Source organism: Cariama cristata, unplaced genomic scaffold, assembly GCF_000690535.1.
Source record: "Cariama cristata isolate BGI_N322 unplaced genomic scaffold, ASM69053v1 scaffold44148, whole genome shotgun sequence".
In the NCBI taxonomy this organism is placed as follows: Eukaryota; Metazoa; Chordata; class Aves; order Cariamiformes; family Cariamidae; genus Cariama; species Cariama cristata.
The window spans coordinates 4,329-20,648 of NW_009633692.1; the positions used below are offsets into that span (position 1 = coordinate 4,329).

The following is a 16,320-nucleotide window of genomic DNA, read 5'->3' on the forward strand; positions in this document are numbered from 1 at the left end:
TGAAGAGTGCAATACCATTAAATAACACTCCGTACTTAAGGACATAAACATTACTTAGTCCATAGAAAGCTCAGACATTTAAATACTGACATATACCAGTTTCAGATTAGGGTGGAAATAAAGGAGTCACCACCTTTGTGTGCACTGTAAGCATAAGCTAAGTTTACAAGCAGTAATACGTGTGTATTAACACTGAATTTGAAAAATTACTGCATTAGTTCTCAAAATATGAATTATGCGTGTTTTCATCCAAAGCTTTAGGAGTGTTCTGTTTATGTACACGTAGTTCAAGCGTGAACTTCTTCAGCACTGATACACAAAGCAGTTATCCTGAAGATATGTAAAAGTTTGTTCAAAAATTTCAGCAGATAGGATTCTTTTCTAGAATTGGTAACTGCTTACATAGTTCCAATTCCTGTGGGGAACTGGATGTTCACTTCCTCAGTGGGAGCAGCTTTGTATGCCACAGTTACTCAGATATGAAGAAAATTCTTTCATGTGTTTTTCCTTATGCTTCGTGTCCATCACTTCCTCAGCATCATTTTGTCACGCATCTTCCCTTTAATAACTGGGACACTGCTCCCTTGAAGCTTGCCTGAGTTTTCAAGGAGAAAAATACCAGGGTTTAGTTATTACCTAGGTTACAATGTGTTGGCATTACCAATCTGGCTTCAGTTCTAAATACAGGGAGGCGGAGGGGAGTTATTTCACTTTTTTAGCACCATCTTTAGATGGTAAAGCCTAGAGTTTCTGAAAGTTGTACTCCCCTGGGGTTTGATCAAACTGACTACCTCTAATGCTGAGGAACTGTACACTTACTATTCCACAGAGCAACCAAGAATGCTTCAGTACAGAGCCTCCAGGACAAAGCCTGGTGTTCCCTGTAACCAGTACTCTCTGGCTGGACACCGAGACCAGACCACGGCCCCCTCTCTAATGTTATCAAAGAATTTTCTCTCCCTCAACGCCATCTGACAGCTGCTTGGAAAAGAAACACATTAAAAAGAAGACCAATAAAAGGACAACTGGGACATAAAAGTGTTATAAGACCTGAATAAGCAGAGGTTGAAAATGAAGGGAGGAAAAATACTGATTAGCTCATCAAGGAGGAAGGTACCTAGTGAAAAAAGAACTGGAGCATCTAAGTGCTCCAGTCACAACTACTCTGGGGACCAATCAGGATGCAGAGCGTACCAAAAGAGATATTTATGCGGATCATCAACCACATGTTCTGGTTTCTAATGATAAATAAAAGGGAATTTCAGTTTTAACTCTGACTCTGCACAGTGAAAAAAACTCCATTAAACAGTAGTGATGACTGATGAAATGAGACCAGCAGGAAGGATCTGCTGGGCTCCTTAATACATTTTGGGCAACGTAAACTATCTCAAAGCTTACCGGTATTAGCTAACCTAATCTGACTGAATTTGCAGGAATGGATTAGAAAAAGCTTTGATAATTCTGTGCCAGAGAAACAGGAGGTACCAAGTATTTGGGTGTGACATTAATTTTCAGCAGCACAGCCAAGATCAGGAAATCATCCACAGTCCACACATTCCACTTCAGTCCAACAGTGCTAACAGATATTTAAAGTCTGCAAGACTCTACACTCAGTACTGCAAGAATGCTCTTCTGCAGATTTCCTTGAAACCAAACAAATATAGTTTGATCATGCAGAAAAATCGTATTTTCTCCCAAGAGATTTTTTTTTTTTTTTTTTTTTTAGCTACACTAAGTCAATTTTAACAATTAATTCTTCCTGGAAAGAAGGAAAACAGCAGGCAACATATTTCCAAGTTCCCAAAACAGCCAGTGATAGTCTAATCTTTGAAGACTGATATTTTTCTGTTAGACTTTCCCTTACGTTAGAACTTGGAATATTCCAAGTCCAAAACTGTAAGTAGAATTTCATTCAGTCAGAAATTCATCCACCCTAGCACGTGGGACGTTATTAGAAGAAGCATCTACAGCATGTATTTGTCAGAAGACAAACTCATAATGGTTCCTTTTCATCCTAAGATGTATGAATCTGCACTGCGCAAGAGATTTAAAATCAGTATTTACTAGCACTACTAAAACACAAAACATTCAAGTAGTATATAACTGTAATGCAAGCCCTTGCATGGCAATCCAAATTTATTGAACTACTGATGCTAAGTCATACAAAATTGCACCACTTTAATTAAGGCTTTTAGTTTACATTTGGCCACCTCAAAGCAGTTGTAACATTAGGTTGGTCAATTTAAATACTGTGGCTCCCTGTTGGATATACACACAATCTTTACACCCAAACGTTAATGCATACAAAGCAACAAGGCATTGTTAAATAAATCAGCAAAAGTTAATTACTGCAACTTAGGCCCTGTGACCAATTACACATGATTAAAATTACTTCCCACATTCACATCCACAGTACTCTTCCACCATTTAACATCTCAACCAAAACGTTACACATGTAAAACAATCACTAACAGGCAAAAGTACTAAACCTGTATATTTGGTATTGCAAATACACTTATGCATGAGCAAGCAAGGGAATTCACAGTGAGAATCTACAGCTGCAGAAGCCCGAAAATGATTTACAAAAAATTGTTAAATCATTAAAAAATTGTTTTAAAATATACACTTCTTGTTGTAGACCCCCACTGTACACACAACTATAAACATTGTTCCCTATGTAAACAAGGAAAAGGAAACATACAATAAAAGGTTGAAAAGTCTGGACATTTCCTTCCCAACAGATATTAAAGGCCATGTCTTTAGTCAGACATTATACTGAAAGGACTCTTAAAGACTAGATCACTGTCTCCACAGGTTTTTCCTAAAATTAAAAAACTATATAGCTGTTGTGTTAATCAAAGCGCTTTTGTACAATACGATGATGATGATCCTGTATTTCTTTAAAAAAGTTACAATAAGCTACAAATACCGATGAAGCAAAGTTATCTGGAGTAGTCTATATAGGAGCTCTTTGGACTTTCTTTTATTATGCTAAAATAGTGGTGCTTTTAGGATTTACATTATTGTACTCTCCAATAGAAAGTGGGGATTGTTGAAGTATACAGTACACAGTTTTCATACATGTACAACATTGGTGGATGAATAATGTCTCTTATCAGTAATACTGGATGTAGGCTCTGGTTTTACCAGTTGCATACACTTAGAATATTTATAAGTAAAAATCTCTCATGACACCGGAAAGTGATTAGAATGTGCAAACTGATGTAGTAGCTTTCATCCATTTCTTAAAGGGTACCACCACAGGAAAGTCCATTTAAGATGTTGGTAGGTTTAATAAAGTTGGAATGCTGGCACTGTTGAATTGGGCAACAGTTCTTCAGACCTGTAACGACAAAACAAGAGGTTAGTATTAGTAACAACTACTTGTCATTGCTCCTCAGTTAAAACAACTAAAGCAGGAATTATCGAAGTTCTTAGCAGACTTAGAAAATAACCTTATCATTTCTCCTCTACTAATATAAATTTCTACTGTACATGACTATCTCAATTAGTAAATCTGAACTGGGATACATGTGGCAATCCAAGCTGAACTGTGGAAGTAGTACTTGATGGGTGGGATTAGTTTTGCTTACAGTATGACAGTTCCATTGGCTTGAAAAACGAGAACACATTTGGAGGATCAAAGTTCCTGAATCAAAAGCCCTGTTAAGGAAATGGAGCAGCCATTTCTGCCATCCTCAGCTAACGCTTTTGAAGCCCTCTCAGTTTTACTTTGAACTGATTCAAGTCATTCAAATTAAGTAAGTTTTAATATTGATACCAAAAAAGAGTTAAACACGGCACTATCTGAATATTAAGCAAAGCCTGCACTTTATGACAGTAAAATCTCCTACTAGGACCCTCCAATATATCAAATAGGTCTATCGGATGACAAAACAATGGATCATAGCACTGAAGCAACCAAACCACCATATGTCCAGTAAAATTGAAGGGACTTGAGATGAACAAGGAACTTGCATGATGTGAGGTCAATCAAGAGAGACCTCTACCCATACTAAGGCTTGGAGGTGGAAGGAGGGAAACGACCTGCCCAAGAACAAGTTTCAGGAAAAAAAATTCATGCCTGCTGACTAACTTCTGAAAAAGCTTGCTTAAAGAGGAGGCTGGAGCTTGCTTGAGCCTTCAGCAGCACTCTCAAAGCATGGATTTAGTCATGTAGAACATTAGCCAACTGCCAACGAGTTAGAAATTGGTCTACTAACCAATAGCTCCAGGTCAAATATTTGGAGTATTACAATGATCGCTTCACCGTTCTCTTCCAAGTTACTAATTACAATGCAGCCTATAAAATATCCATATAGTCCAAAGAAAGCAAGCTGAATTCCTATGACATAATGCAAATACATGCAGGAGTTCAAAGCAGGAAGTGACATTTTAGCATGCAAACTGCAATATTTTACAGTGTGCATTCCTGATAATTGAGCTCTTGCAGTATATTCTATCAGCCTTTAAAAAAGAAAACTGTTTCCAAAGGCTGAAGTTTTGAAGTAACAGAATTAACACTTCATTTGAGCTCTACCAACACCTTAAAGCTTGAAAAAAAAAATTCGGTACTAGTGTGAATAGTGTATCTTGCACATATTTGTAGTTCTGACTTTGGAATGGCAAAATAAAGACCATAAAAATTTCTATGATAATGTAAATCAAGAATTTTCAATGCTGTTCTGTATCAGCAGCTACCACAGTTGTTTAGGTTTTTTTCATTGTTGTTATTTTGTTTGTTTTTAATAACCATAATACACAGAAAATTTTAAAAGGTTTACCTGGCTCAGAGCTACAGTACAGCTATGTATTAAAGTAGCTGACATGACGACTTTTTGCGTGCTTTTCCAGGCACTGGAGTTTTTCTGTTAATTTGTCGCACAAGGTCATAAAAGATCTGAGAATATAAAAATCAGTTGGTTATTGGAATTAAGAAGCTTCTCTCATAACCTTAAGCCTCGAATCTTCACACATAATATATTTACATACTCAAGAACCCCTGCAAATATTTAGTTATCACAAAGCCAGAAAGTTAAATTGTATACTTAATTAACACCTACTTTTCTTCTGTTTAAGATAATTGTCTGCCAAAGGTTTTCCACTTTCAATGAAGCAAACTGGAAAGGCATCTATAATCTGCAGCTATTTAATCTCTGGATCAAATTTATCTGAACACACATGATATATGCCACAGTGATCAACTACTACACACTATTACTTTGCAATTTAACACCGAGGTCAAGAAACAGGCCACAGCTTTCTTCTAACTGAAATCACTCCAAGCATATTCTTTTAAAGAAACTTCTAGTAAGTTTTAACTACAGATTTTCACAGTAACTCAAGTACATTGCATATTCAGTAACAGTGTCTCGTATTTGAATGAGATCATGCTTTTCCAGATACTTTAAAAATACTAAAGGCTAGAGAATTAATTCAGCAGCCTCCCTAGGACTACAGCATGACATAAGCGTAACATTTCCTAGAAAAGTAACTCATGTATGAGACTCTCTCACACTTTGAGTCTCCTAGAATTCTAATTAGAACATGATTTTGTTGAAAGGCTAATTTAAGACGAGTCTACATGCTACAATTAAACAGCATCTGTTTCGTTCATAACTGACATTGTTCCAATTATTTCTGCATCTCCTAAATCAAAGAAGTCCTCACACTAAAGGCATCCCAGCAGTTTCCTAAGCACTGGCTGCAAAGCAGGAAATATTCTAACAAGGGCTTTTAATATTTGATGGAAGTAAGTTCTAGTTTATTAAACATATGAATTTTATATAGTTAAGCTGATTAATTTGTATTTAAGAAAAACTAGATAGTTTCCAGAAATTCTCAACTAATTAAACACAGATTACTAATTTTTAAAATCAGCTGTGCTTAAAACCACCATAGTCTTTTGATTACATACAAATCTTGCACAGAGGCCCTTTCAACTTGACTGATGCTTCCAACAATGTTTTCCAGAAGACACAATGAACTGTAGGGCTTATCATAAAATTCAAGCTATTCCAGAAATATAAGTACTAACACAGCTTCTTTTTCTAAAAATTTTTGCGTCCCTTTCTTCATGCTGGCACCCCCACTGGATAAGGCGGCACGCATATGGCAAGTCCCAAAAATGCACGTGTTTGATCAGTCACCTAGCTCCTGCTAAATAAATAAGTAGCTAGACAGTAGACAGGCTTTTGCCCCCCTTTTTTCTTTACAGAGCTGCTGATTTTGACAACTCTTGAAAGTTTTTGTTCTTATCATCTCAAATAATTTAATAGCAAATATCTTAAATCAAATAGTTTTAAGGACTTAACTCTCTTAAAGGTCTTTTAAAAAAAAAAAAAGCAGTCTAGCAGTACATTCTCAGTTGTAGAGACTGTATCAACTAGGGAATGTAACATGAAAGAAGTATTTATCCCAAAGTCATATGTATGTAATTTGAAAACTAATTATACTAAAATTAATATAATTTTTAAAAGTCCCAAGTCAAAGTTAAATACGTCCCTTAATATAAACATCTCACAAACTCTCACAACAGCAGAGTACAGTTTTGTCCATTATAGTGAATGTTATCCATAGTTTTGTTAGTTTATCCTTGACAAATGGTAAACGTTTGGTTACCAGAACACAGTGTCCCAACCCTTCTCTCCCTGCCACCTCTGCCCCCACAGGTAATGGGCCTTACCTCGTTAACATTTATCTTTGATTTTGCAGAAGACTCTAAGAACGCACAGTTATTCCATTGCCTTGCTAGGTTCTGACCTTGTTCCTTTCCCACAACTCTTTCATCTTCCAAGTCACACTTATTGCCAACCAGAATCATAGGCACCTAAAAAACAATTTAATACCAGCAAAGAAATAATTAAAATTTTGGGAAGGTACATTGTAAATGCACACCTGAAAACCTATCTAAATCCTGAGAGGATCCTGACTTTCAGAATAATCAAGCTCTGGTATAACTGAAACTTAAGTTTACAGTTATGCAATACTGTCATCTTCAAATCAAAGGGACTGCATTTTTTGCCTGCTGTTTGGCAGGGCGGTGGGGGACTGGTCTGAAGATTGAGCACACTGCCAATTGAGCAAGTTTTGCATCTTCTAGGTGGCCTACTGAAATTTCATTTTTAGATGTTTAAGGCATCAAGAAGTCTACTGAATAATCTGCTACAAGATTCTTGCATGTTCAGAAATCCTGGGAAAGTGGCCTGTACCGGGTAGCATGATAAAGGACGCTAAAGCTCCTTTCACCATTCCTCTACTTCCAGCACACCTGCACTCCTTTCAAGAGCAGTTTGCTTACACTGTTCTTATTAGTAAGCTGATGCACACAGAGGAAAGAAACAGGCTCCATTATCAAAATTACCAACTACAGAAAACGCTAAATTGACCTTTGTGGCAAGAAAATGTAATCATACAAAGTTGGGTTCCCCCCGCCCCCTTCCTTTTACTAATTTAAGGACATAGGTAAGTTTCCCCCAAATTCAAGTGCTGAAAAAAGCTTTACAATATTTTGACCATTTAATTTCCCCCCACTGAGAAAGCAAGCCATGCCTAAGATTTGGCACAGGAAAAACTTGATGTAAATTTTGGTGAGAACTAAAGTTGCAACGTGAAGCTCACTGTATTTCTCCTGATACTATCAAATGGGCTTCAAGACTGATGGGAGCATTCTAAAAAGAAACACAATTCCAAGGAAATACTACCAAAGAAAGCTTATGCTAGTCAGCATAAACATACCATGTAAACTAAGGTTTCAAATATCATCACATTTATCTTGATTTTAGCATACAAAATTAATTTGATGTTAAACAAGGCTATAACTTGGTATGATCTACATGGGAAAGGTACATGCAACTTAAAGACTACCCTTTTGAGATACAATTTTGTTACTGGGTAATAAATCACTTCTAGAAGAAATCTGTTGAACATAGCCAAGACCTGCAAATGCTTACGGTTAAGAAAGTGCAGGGTGGTTTGTATTACAAAAGTCACAATGAACTTCCCTGAAATGGAAACATTTAATACATTCTGTGTCTACTGACAGCAGAAGTGTACGTGGATACACGCAGTAAGGAAGGCAAAGTTTCCATGAGCACAGTTTAAATGAGATGAGCACACTTAAAAACTGTTCATTGCTTATTTTTCTTTTTCCCCCAAGAAGGAAATTTATCCTGCCTGATGACTACAACCTACAAGGTGTTTCTGGTAAAAACACACTCTTACTGCTGTTTCATATTTGAAACACCTTTCTTCCTTTTATTAAGGGACTGAGTATTCACTTCCTACAACCGTAGTAAGTTTTTTTAAATCAATTATAAACTGGAATGTTTTAGCCTTACTTTATAGCTTTAATAATGCTAAGAGGTGCTTACTGAAATTGCGTGAAAATAGGATGACCAAACCTGCAAGCACACACACAAAATAAGAGCTATGTAACATGCAAGTTTAAAGCTTTTTTTAAACCTTCATTGATAGTAACTGAGGTAAGAATAGAGTTGTTTTAGAAATGTTTTCTGCAGTACTAGTGAATAAGGTTATATACAGTTTCAAATAGAGTATTTTACAGGAAGATACTAAAAAGACAATTCTCTATATACCACATGACAAGTTACAATTTCTCCAATTTGCCTTAAGAGTTGCATTTCTGTACTACGCATCTACTGGTTGATTTGTCTCTTAAAGCTTGGAAGCAATCTGATCACAGTATATATGTTACACCACCTGTAATGAAAACTCTAAATGTAAGTATTAAGCATTTTTAGAGGTGCTTACATCATCAGTGTCTTTGACTCGAAGAATCTGTTCTCTTAGATCCTGTAAATCATTAAACGTGGACTGTGCTGTGATGGAATATACTAATGCAAAACCTTGTCCATTTTTCATGTATAGGTCTCTCATTGCTGTAAACTGTTCCTGTAATTAAAGAAATAGATACGGATGTTGCATTCAATTTGCACTTTCCTTGCACAAACTGCTGTATACTTCAGGTCACAAATGGATCACAAGTACAATGTATTTGTGCCCCATCCACCCCTTTAAAGTGACCGATATTTCACTGTTTGACTAGAAGCACTGTAGTAAACTGAACTGCTCTTAAAGAAAACTGAAGTTTGGAACTTTATCTGGGGTGACTGAGCAGCATCTAGATATTGCCGAGGGCTATACCCTGGGAAAAAGTCACAGAAACTAGAGTAATTTCAGAGGGAAGAGGTACAGTAGAAGGTACAGTGTCACGTGTAGATTACAGAAGTTACATTCCTCCCAAATCTCTCCTTACATAGCAACTTTCTCCCCATCTCTTGATTGTTCTTTAAAACACACCATAAAGTAAATGCATCCCTTTTCACCCTCCGTTTTGTAGTCTAGGCACTTTCTTATGTTAAATTCTACTTTTGATTTTCAAGGAGATTGTGTAGAGGATGGAGACACTCAATAGACTTGTCACATTTCCTAGACTTCAGTGACAATGAAATTCCATATGAAGACTCGCTGGTGCACTGCACAGCAGCATTAGGACTTCTCCCTGTTTGAAAACTCTTACCAGCATGACCGTGGAATAGCATTTGCCTTTCTCGTATTGGTGACTCAGCCATCGTGTGCCTGATCAATCAGTTAAGTCTCTTGCTGTATGTCACATGGAAAGCGTAATTTATTTCAAGACAACAGCCACTCCATCTTTCTGTAGTTTTACATAGCTTTACTCTAATACGGAGTTTAAATAAATTATTATTGGACCAGATTACTGTTACAGTTCAGAGAACACACATTACACTCCAAGGGTCTTGAGCTTATGCTCACTGGAATCAATGAAGGAAATGACTGGTTTCAGTAATTTTGGAACTAGTCAGAGAAAAACCTGACCAGTATGCAAAGGGTCAGCATAAACCCTGTGCTTTGAGTTCCCATAAGCTGACTGAAGCGATACTATTTTTATCCCAATGTCAGAGTACATCTCGCACACAAAAGAAAAAGGAGATGAGATGAAAGTACGTATTCTCTACACCAACAGAAATCAAACCTGAGTAACCATCGGGCCTAAATGTTCCTCTGGGCAATATAAGCTTAAAACAGCAGCACAATCTCTTTTAAAACACTCAATCTCATGTTCCCCTATTATAAAACATGAGCTCACAGGAACCTTGCAATTAATTTTCTGCTGCAATACTCAAAGTTTTGTTTAAATACTAGTATGTTAAAGAACATCCTTTAATCCAATGCACTGACCACAGTTACTCTTTAGAGGATGAGGAAGGAAACACGTCAACATTTACATCCCTACAGCTTTGCATAGTTTTAACACTGTACATAACTAAAGTTGGTTTTACATACCGTTCCTGCAGTATCTAAGATTTCAAGCATACACTGTTGTGCATCTACTTCAACTTGCTGTCAAGAGAAAAAGACGTGGTTAGAATTTTTCCTCTTGCCAATCTCCCCTCCAAAAACACCAGGAATTGCGTGACTTTTATCAGCAAATTCATAATGCATAAAGCAACATAATGGCTTAAGAAGTTTAGATGGATATACACTTTGAAAACAGCAGGAAGAAGCCTTTCAAAGAGCCCTAGTGACATTTTCAAAAGCAGCGTCAGCAGCCAAGTACCACTTTGCAAAGTGATTAGGGATTTTTGATTATTAAAAAGGAGGCTGCTAAATTTGTAATGATGGTTATCAGCAACTAGCACAACTAATTTCTACTTGTTTCAGGGATCATTCACAGAGAAAGAAAAGTACAAGTGAAAGCTAGAAAGTTGGATTGGCATACTACTGCTCATTTAATTGCAATTTAGATCAACAAGAGAAAAAGCAGTACACAGCAAACAATAAACCAAGTAATAAATCAAACAACAAACCAAACATAAGAGCAGTGTCCGCAAAACAAACTGATCCAGGTTAAATTTGCAAAAAAATAGGTTTAAGAAGCCAGATCAGTTTCTGTATCTATTTCAGAGTTCCTCTATCTAGTTTCTACCTCAAAAAAAAAATGGCTGCAAGGGCAGCAAAGGACATGGAAGTGCCCTCAAGCTGTTTCACGCAGGCTACCCTCTTTTTTTTTTTTTTTCTTTCAAGCTATTGGTACAATCCTCGTTTCCATTTGCATGTAAAATTCCTAGTTGGCAGATCAGCACTGAAAGAACTTTGTGTCCCCTGTTCCCGATATATGCATGACCACTAGTTTAACTTCGGCTTTTCTTTTGTAACTAGATTTGAGCTTGGGAGGTGGGGAAGAGGAGTATTTCCACTCCTCTCATGGCTCCCCCATGTCCCCTAGGGATGGAGATTCCTTCAATAACCACTATTTTAGCATGTATTGCTGACAAAGTTATTCAGCTAATTAAGCAGCATCTATTCTCTTTATGAAGAAATATTTGGGGAGTAAACCAAGGCATCAAGTTTCAAGACTTCATGCTCAATTATTTAGTTCCCGACAAACTTAAAATATTTCAAGCCACATCCTCTCAACTTCAAATTTAGATACAAAATTAGATTTAACATTAATAGCACAGAATTGCAACTGCCAAACCAATACACTTTAAAGTCACACAAGTCCAGAAGCAAGTTAAACTCCTAAGTAAGTGAGGAGAAGAAAATGACTGCATAAAGCATTGTCCAGACTTAAGCAAAACTTCAACAATCTGCTTGATTTGAAAAGAAGAATACACAGAGATATGCCTAGTCATTTCAGGACCAAACCTGAAAGGAACACTGTAAGATGTTTGCTAAAAAAAAAATAAATTAATTAGCAAGAGGAAAAATTTCTTAAGATGGCTTTACTTTTTCAGGCTCCATGGAAACAATCTTTGGAAAAACTCACCCAACAAATATGTCTAGGTCTAGTATGACCTGAAGAATGTAAATATATAACAGAGGAAACATTTCACTTTAGTACAGCTTGTGAATATTTTTGGAGTCATTTATTGGGCCTGACCCAGCAAAGGCCTGCACCAAACACTGGGATAGGGTCCAAAATTCCTGCTCCTCTAATACAGAAAAAGTGGCTATATAGAATTTGTTGCTGCTGTTGTTTCTTTAATAAGAGTTCTGGCTTTGGCTGGAAGCCCACATGCTTAAGACAGACTAAGATTTTTTCAGCATACGGATTTCTATGGGGTCAAAGAAAACAAGTGTGAAATTATCACTTTTCTCTCACTAATTCCTCTTCTGTACAGAAGAGATTCCGGTGACTACAGGCTGCAATGGCTGTTGATGCAGCCTCTTTATTCCAACATAAACGTAGTCCAGTGCTGAAAGAGGAGATCCTGCAGTTTTGGCCCATTCCCAGCTAGGGTTTGTGCATCTTGCCTCCCTTGTGCAGACACTGGCATTTTTGTGGCCACATGGTGAGCTACAGCAGAGTATCAATGCATCTGAAAAGTAATTCAGCTAAAAAAGAAATAAAGATTAAGAAACTGACACAGCCGAAAACTAATCTCCTTCACCAAACGGTTAACTCTTTTGGTAGCAGTCCAGATGTGAACTATCTTAGTCTGGAATATTAATCATGGTCTCAGCTGAAACTGAAGAGTGAGGAATATGGAGATTCAAGACGATGCAAGCAGAGTCAGACCTTTCTTCCTGTCATGCTGAAGATGGGAAGAGAAAAACTAACAGGCCACTGTAAGTGTTTGTTCATTTATGATAGGTTTGTGTTAACTTATTAACAACCACCCATCTAATGGAAGCATATCAAGCTGTCAGTTAAATTGTTAGGAATACAGTATGATGCGTCCAGTGTTCTAAACGTGAGCGTGAAGTTGTTTTTAGCACATTTTCCTAGTAGCAAAGAAGCTTAGAACCTCCAACATACAAGTCCAAATCTACCTGCAGATACTAACACACATACAAATTAATAATAAATATTATGAAAAATAAAAAGTGGTAGCGTATTTCACTTTTTTTTTTTTTAACATCAATGTTCCCAATTCTGTCAATGAAATTACCATTTGTTACTGACTAGTTAGTAAGGTATGCTTTAACTTTAAAAAGCTAGTCTTGAATTATTCCTTTTAGACAGACATTACAAGCACCTTTACATTTCAAACTTGTTAAATTACCTGGCATTATGTGGCATTACCAGGCATACCCTTTTTCAAGCTATGACTGAAATATCTGACAATATGTACTGCAGTTTTAAGTTTCTGTAACACTAAAGAGGTCTTTTCCATATACCTTTCTGTAGGAGTCTTCTATCGTAGGATCGTATTTTTCAACAAATATTCCTTGAACAAACTGTACAGTCTGCAACACAAAAGTTCTTGTAAGATTCTTCTTGTATAGTGACATTTTGTGAACATTTTACACAAATAACTGTTGTAGGTGTATACTCAGTTATCCATTAGATTTTTGAAGGCAAATTAAGTGACTGACATAACTATAAATTACAAGAAACAACAGGAAGTTAGAGGTATATGCCTATTTAAGTACTGTTAGATGAAGCAATGCTACACCTTCCTTTATCCACTCTCACTTGGAATGTATGAATTAAAGCATGCATTGATTTAAGGTTTGTCTAACTCTTGGAATCATTATTAGTTTTTAGTTGAACAGGATACTATACAGCTGCATGGTTTTCACATTTGCATTCAGAACTACTGCATCTTCTGCTTCTTATCTGCCAGCACAGGAATTAGTCAAAAAACGACTGCCAGCATTTACTAGTTTTAACTAGACTCGGTAGGATATTCCTGTGTACCTAGCACGTAGGATTTTTTTTTAGCATAAGTGAAATGGACCTTTAAGACTCAATGGCCAAGTCAGAGCAGACAGGTTCAAATCCAGAAATGCTGCAGTAAGATAATGAATTCAGAGGTGAAAGAAAAAAGTTCTTTCACAATCTAACGTGATTTCCCATTTAAGTATTCTTTTAGGAACCGCTTTGCAAGAGAATGTTTCCTATCTGATAGAGTGGACCTCTAAACCTTACTTTATGATAAGGTACACAATTAAACTGAAAGATATAAAATTCTTAGGTGGGCTGAGAACATCATATTCTTTTTCAGTGCTCGTCTAGGTCAGACAAAACCTTTCTGTAATCGTTTAACTAAAATGCATGAGCTCTTTGGTTTACAATTATCTACCTGCTGCAGCTATACATTTACTTGTCAGGAGAGATGTATAAAACCTGTTAAACTTCCTACAAACGTGCAAATATGTATTTGCACAAAAAAAAATAATATTAGTACTTTAGAGACTGCTATCAAATATTAAGCAGAGAGTATCCTGAAGGAGACAGGAGTTACCAAGGCCAGATGCGGGCAAGCCAGCTCATTGTGGGAGTTCCATGAAGCAGCTTGATTTCCCACAGAGCTATGGCTGGGTTACCCAGTGAAGCCAGAGACCTTCATAATGCTGTGGCTGTGCACTTCACTGTGTAAGACAGGCAAAGGTCTGACCAAGCACAATCAACCAACCCCGTACAAAAACAGCAGCACGCAGGAGTGCGCCAATGGACGCAGATACACCCAGCAAAGGATGTACCTATTCCAGCCAGGAACCCTCAGCAGTCATTACTTTCATTATGTTTATTTGTGCACACTTACATACAAGAAATATGGATCAATAGTGAGTGTACTAGAGAAGAAAGACATGAGAAGCTTAAGAAAATGTACTTGAACTGCCTCACAGATTACTTACCAGAGCAGACTTTCCAACACCTCCAGAACCAAGAACTACTAGCTTGTATTCACGCATGATGCAAGAGATAAATCACCCTCAATACCTAAAACACACAATAAATTATTCACCATTTTGATCAACAGGACAACTATTTTAGCATTACTACAGCCACTGTAAGATTGCATATATATCAAGACATGAACAGTTAAATATCGATAACAACTGATAAATGCAGAAGATATAGGCATAACCAAAGCAGGATGTCCCTTTAATTGTTACACAATATGGAAACTATGGATGCTTGTTTCAGACACATTAGCTGCTGAACGATGTTACTTTTTCATCTAGCACAAATAAAGTACCTCCAAGGTTTTCTTGTTACCAGGATTTTAACACTTAAAAGAACCATTACTCGTGTTCTCTAGCCTAATTTCATAGTAAAGATAGTACAGACCTGTAAAGTTTTTTAAATGGAGATTTTTATGTCCCATGAAACAGTAATTTAGAGAAAAGACAAGAACAAATTAAGACTCTCTGTAATAAAGACCTCAGTATCATGATCTTGCCAAGATATCACAGGTGTTCGACAGAAAGCGCACAAGTATCTGGAAGAACTCGCACCCATATGTGCGTATCCCTTCCTCAAAGGCCTCTGGATGGATTTATCTCCTTTATTTACAAAAAGGAGGAAATAGGCATAGAAATTAGTTTACTCCAATTGACAGGCCAATTACTTGGATTACAGCATACTATCCAGTGAGGTGTGTTCATCTCATAACATCTTCCAGAAACCTACAAAATCTCTTCTAGTCACGCAAACAAGTCCGAAGGACCTCTCAGTTACAGACACAGAAAGCATTAAGGTATTTCACAGGTTTCTCAAGATCTTTCAGTCACTCACAAGAAGTTGCTTACACTATATATTTTGCAACAACAGACCAAACCCAATATTCCCAAGAGCCACATACGTACCTAAAGGGTTTGCAGTTTTACAACCACTACATTCACAGTATTGAATAGGTTTATCAGGTAAACAGCTGCTCATGTTTGTTACCTATGGTACTGATACAGTAATTGTAAAAAAGTGTCTCAAATTTCACAGCTACTATATTCTCTCCTCATCCATCCCCCAAACTTATTTCATATCACACAAGTAATTTCATATATATACATATACACATAGATGAATTTGTTCATACGAGCTGACATGCATGAAATGTCTCCAGTCTTCTCTGAAGAACTGAAAGCATCAGCATGCTGACAAAAAAAACAGAATGAGAAACTTCTTTAGGCGACAGCTTCTCTTTATTTGTATTGCAATTTACTTGAAATAACATCCAAAGTTTGTATCTACTGACCCAAAGCTCGATTTATATGCAGAAAGTACAACCATGACACCACAATCCAGTTCACTAAGCAGGGTCTGATAAAAGGGCTTAGTTAACTTTTTTAATACAGTGGCCATTTTCAAACTATCAGCTCTTAACGCAGCTACAATAAAACGCTGCAAACCATCAGATACAGTATTTCCTCTGCCTCATTACTGTTCTCCTGTAAAGAAATATTGAATAAACCCCACTATAGTAAAGCTAAGAGCTAGTATTGACAAGAAACAATTACCAGAGAAAAGAGAGCATGCATTTTCTCATTCTGAAACAGATCACAGAAAACCAGGCTGGCTGGGGTTGGAAGGGATCTCTGGAA

The 16,320-nt window shown here is 36.9% G+C and overlaps 1 protein-coding gene across 1 annotated transcript; it reads right to left on the bottom strand.

Annotated features, from left to right (window-relative positions):
• Positions 1 to 2,118: 2,118 nt before the first annotated feature.
• Positions 2,119 to 14,722, bottom strand: RAP1B (RAP1B, member of RAS oncogene family). Its single transcript, XM_009706840.1, has 7 exons — positions 14,635 to 14,722; positions 13,171 to 13,239; positions 10,330 to 10,386; positions 8,773 to 8,913; positions 6,686 to 6,829; positions 4,785 to 4,900; positions 2,119 to 3,343 (listed from the first exon to the last, which is right to left on the bottom strand). The coding sequence occupies exons 1-6, from the start codon at positions 14,689 to 14,691 to the stop codon at positions 4,814 to 4,816; spliced, it is 555 nt and encodes a 184-aa protein (XP_009705142.1). The 5' UTR covers positions 14,692 to 14,722; the 3' UTR covers positions 2,119 to 3,343; positions 4,785 to 4,813.
• Positions 14,723 to 16,320: the final 1,598 nt, after the last annotated feature.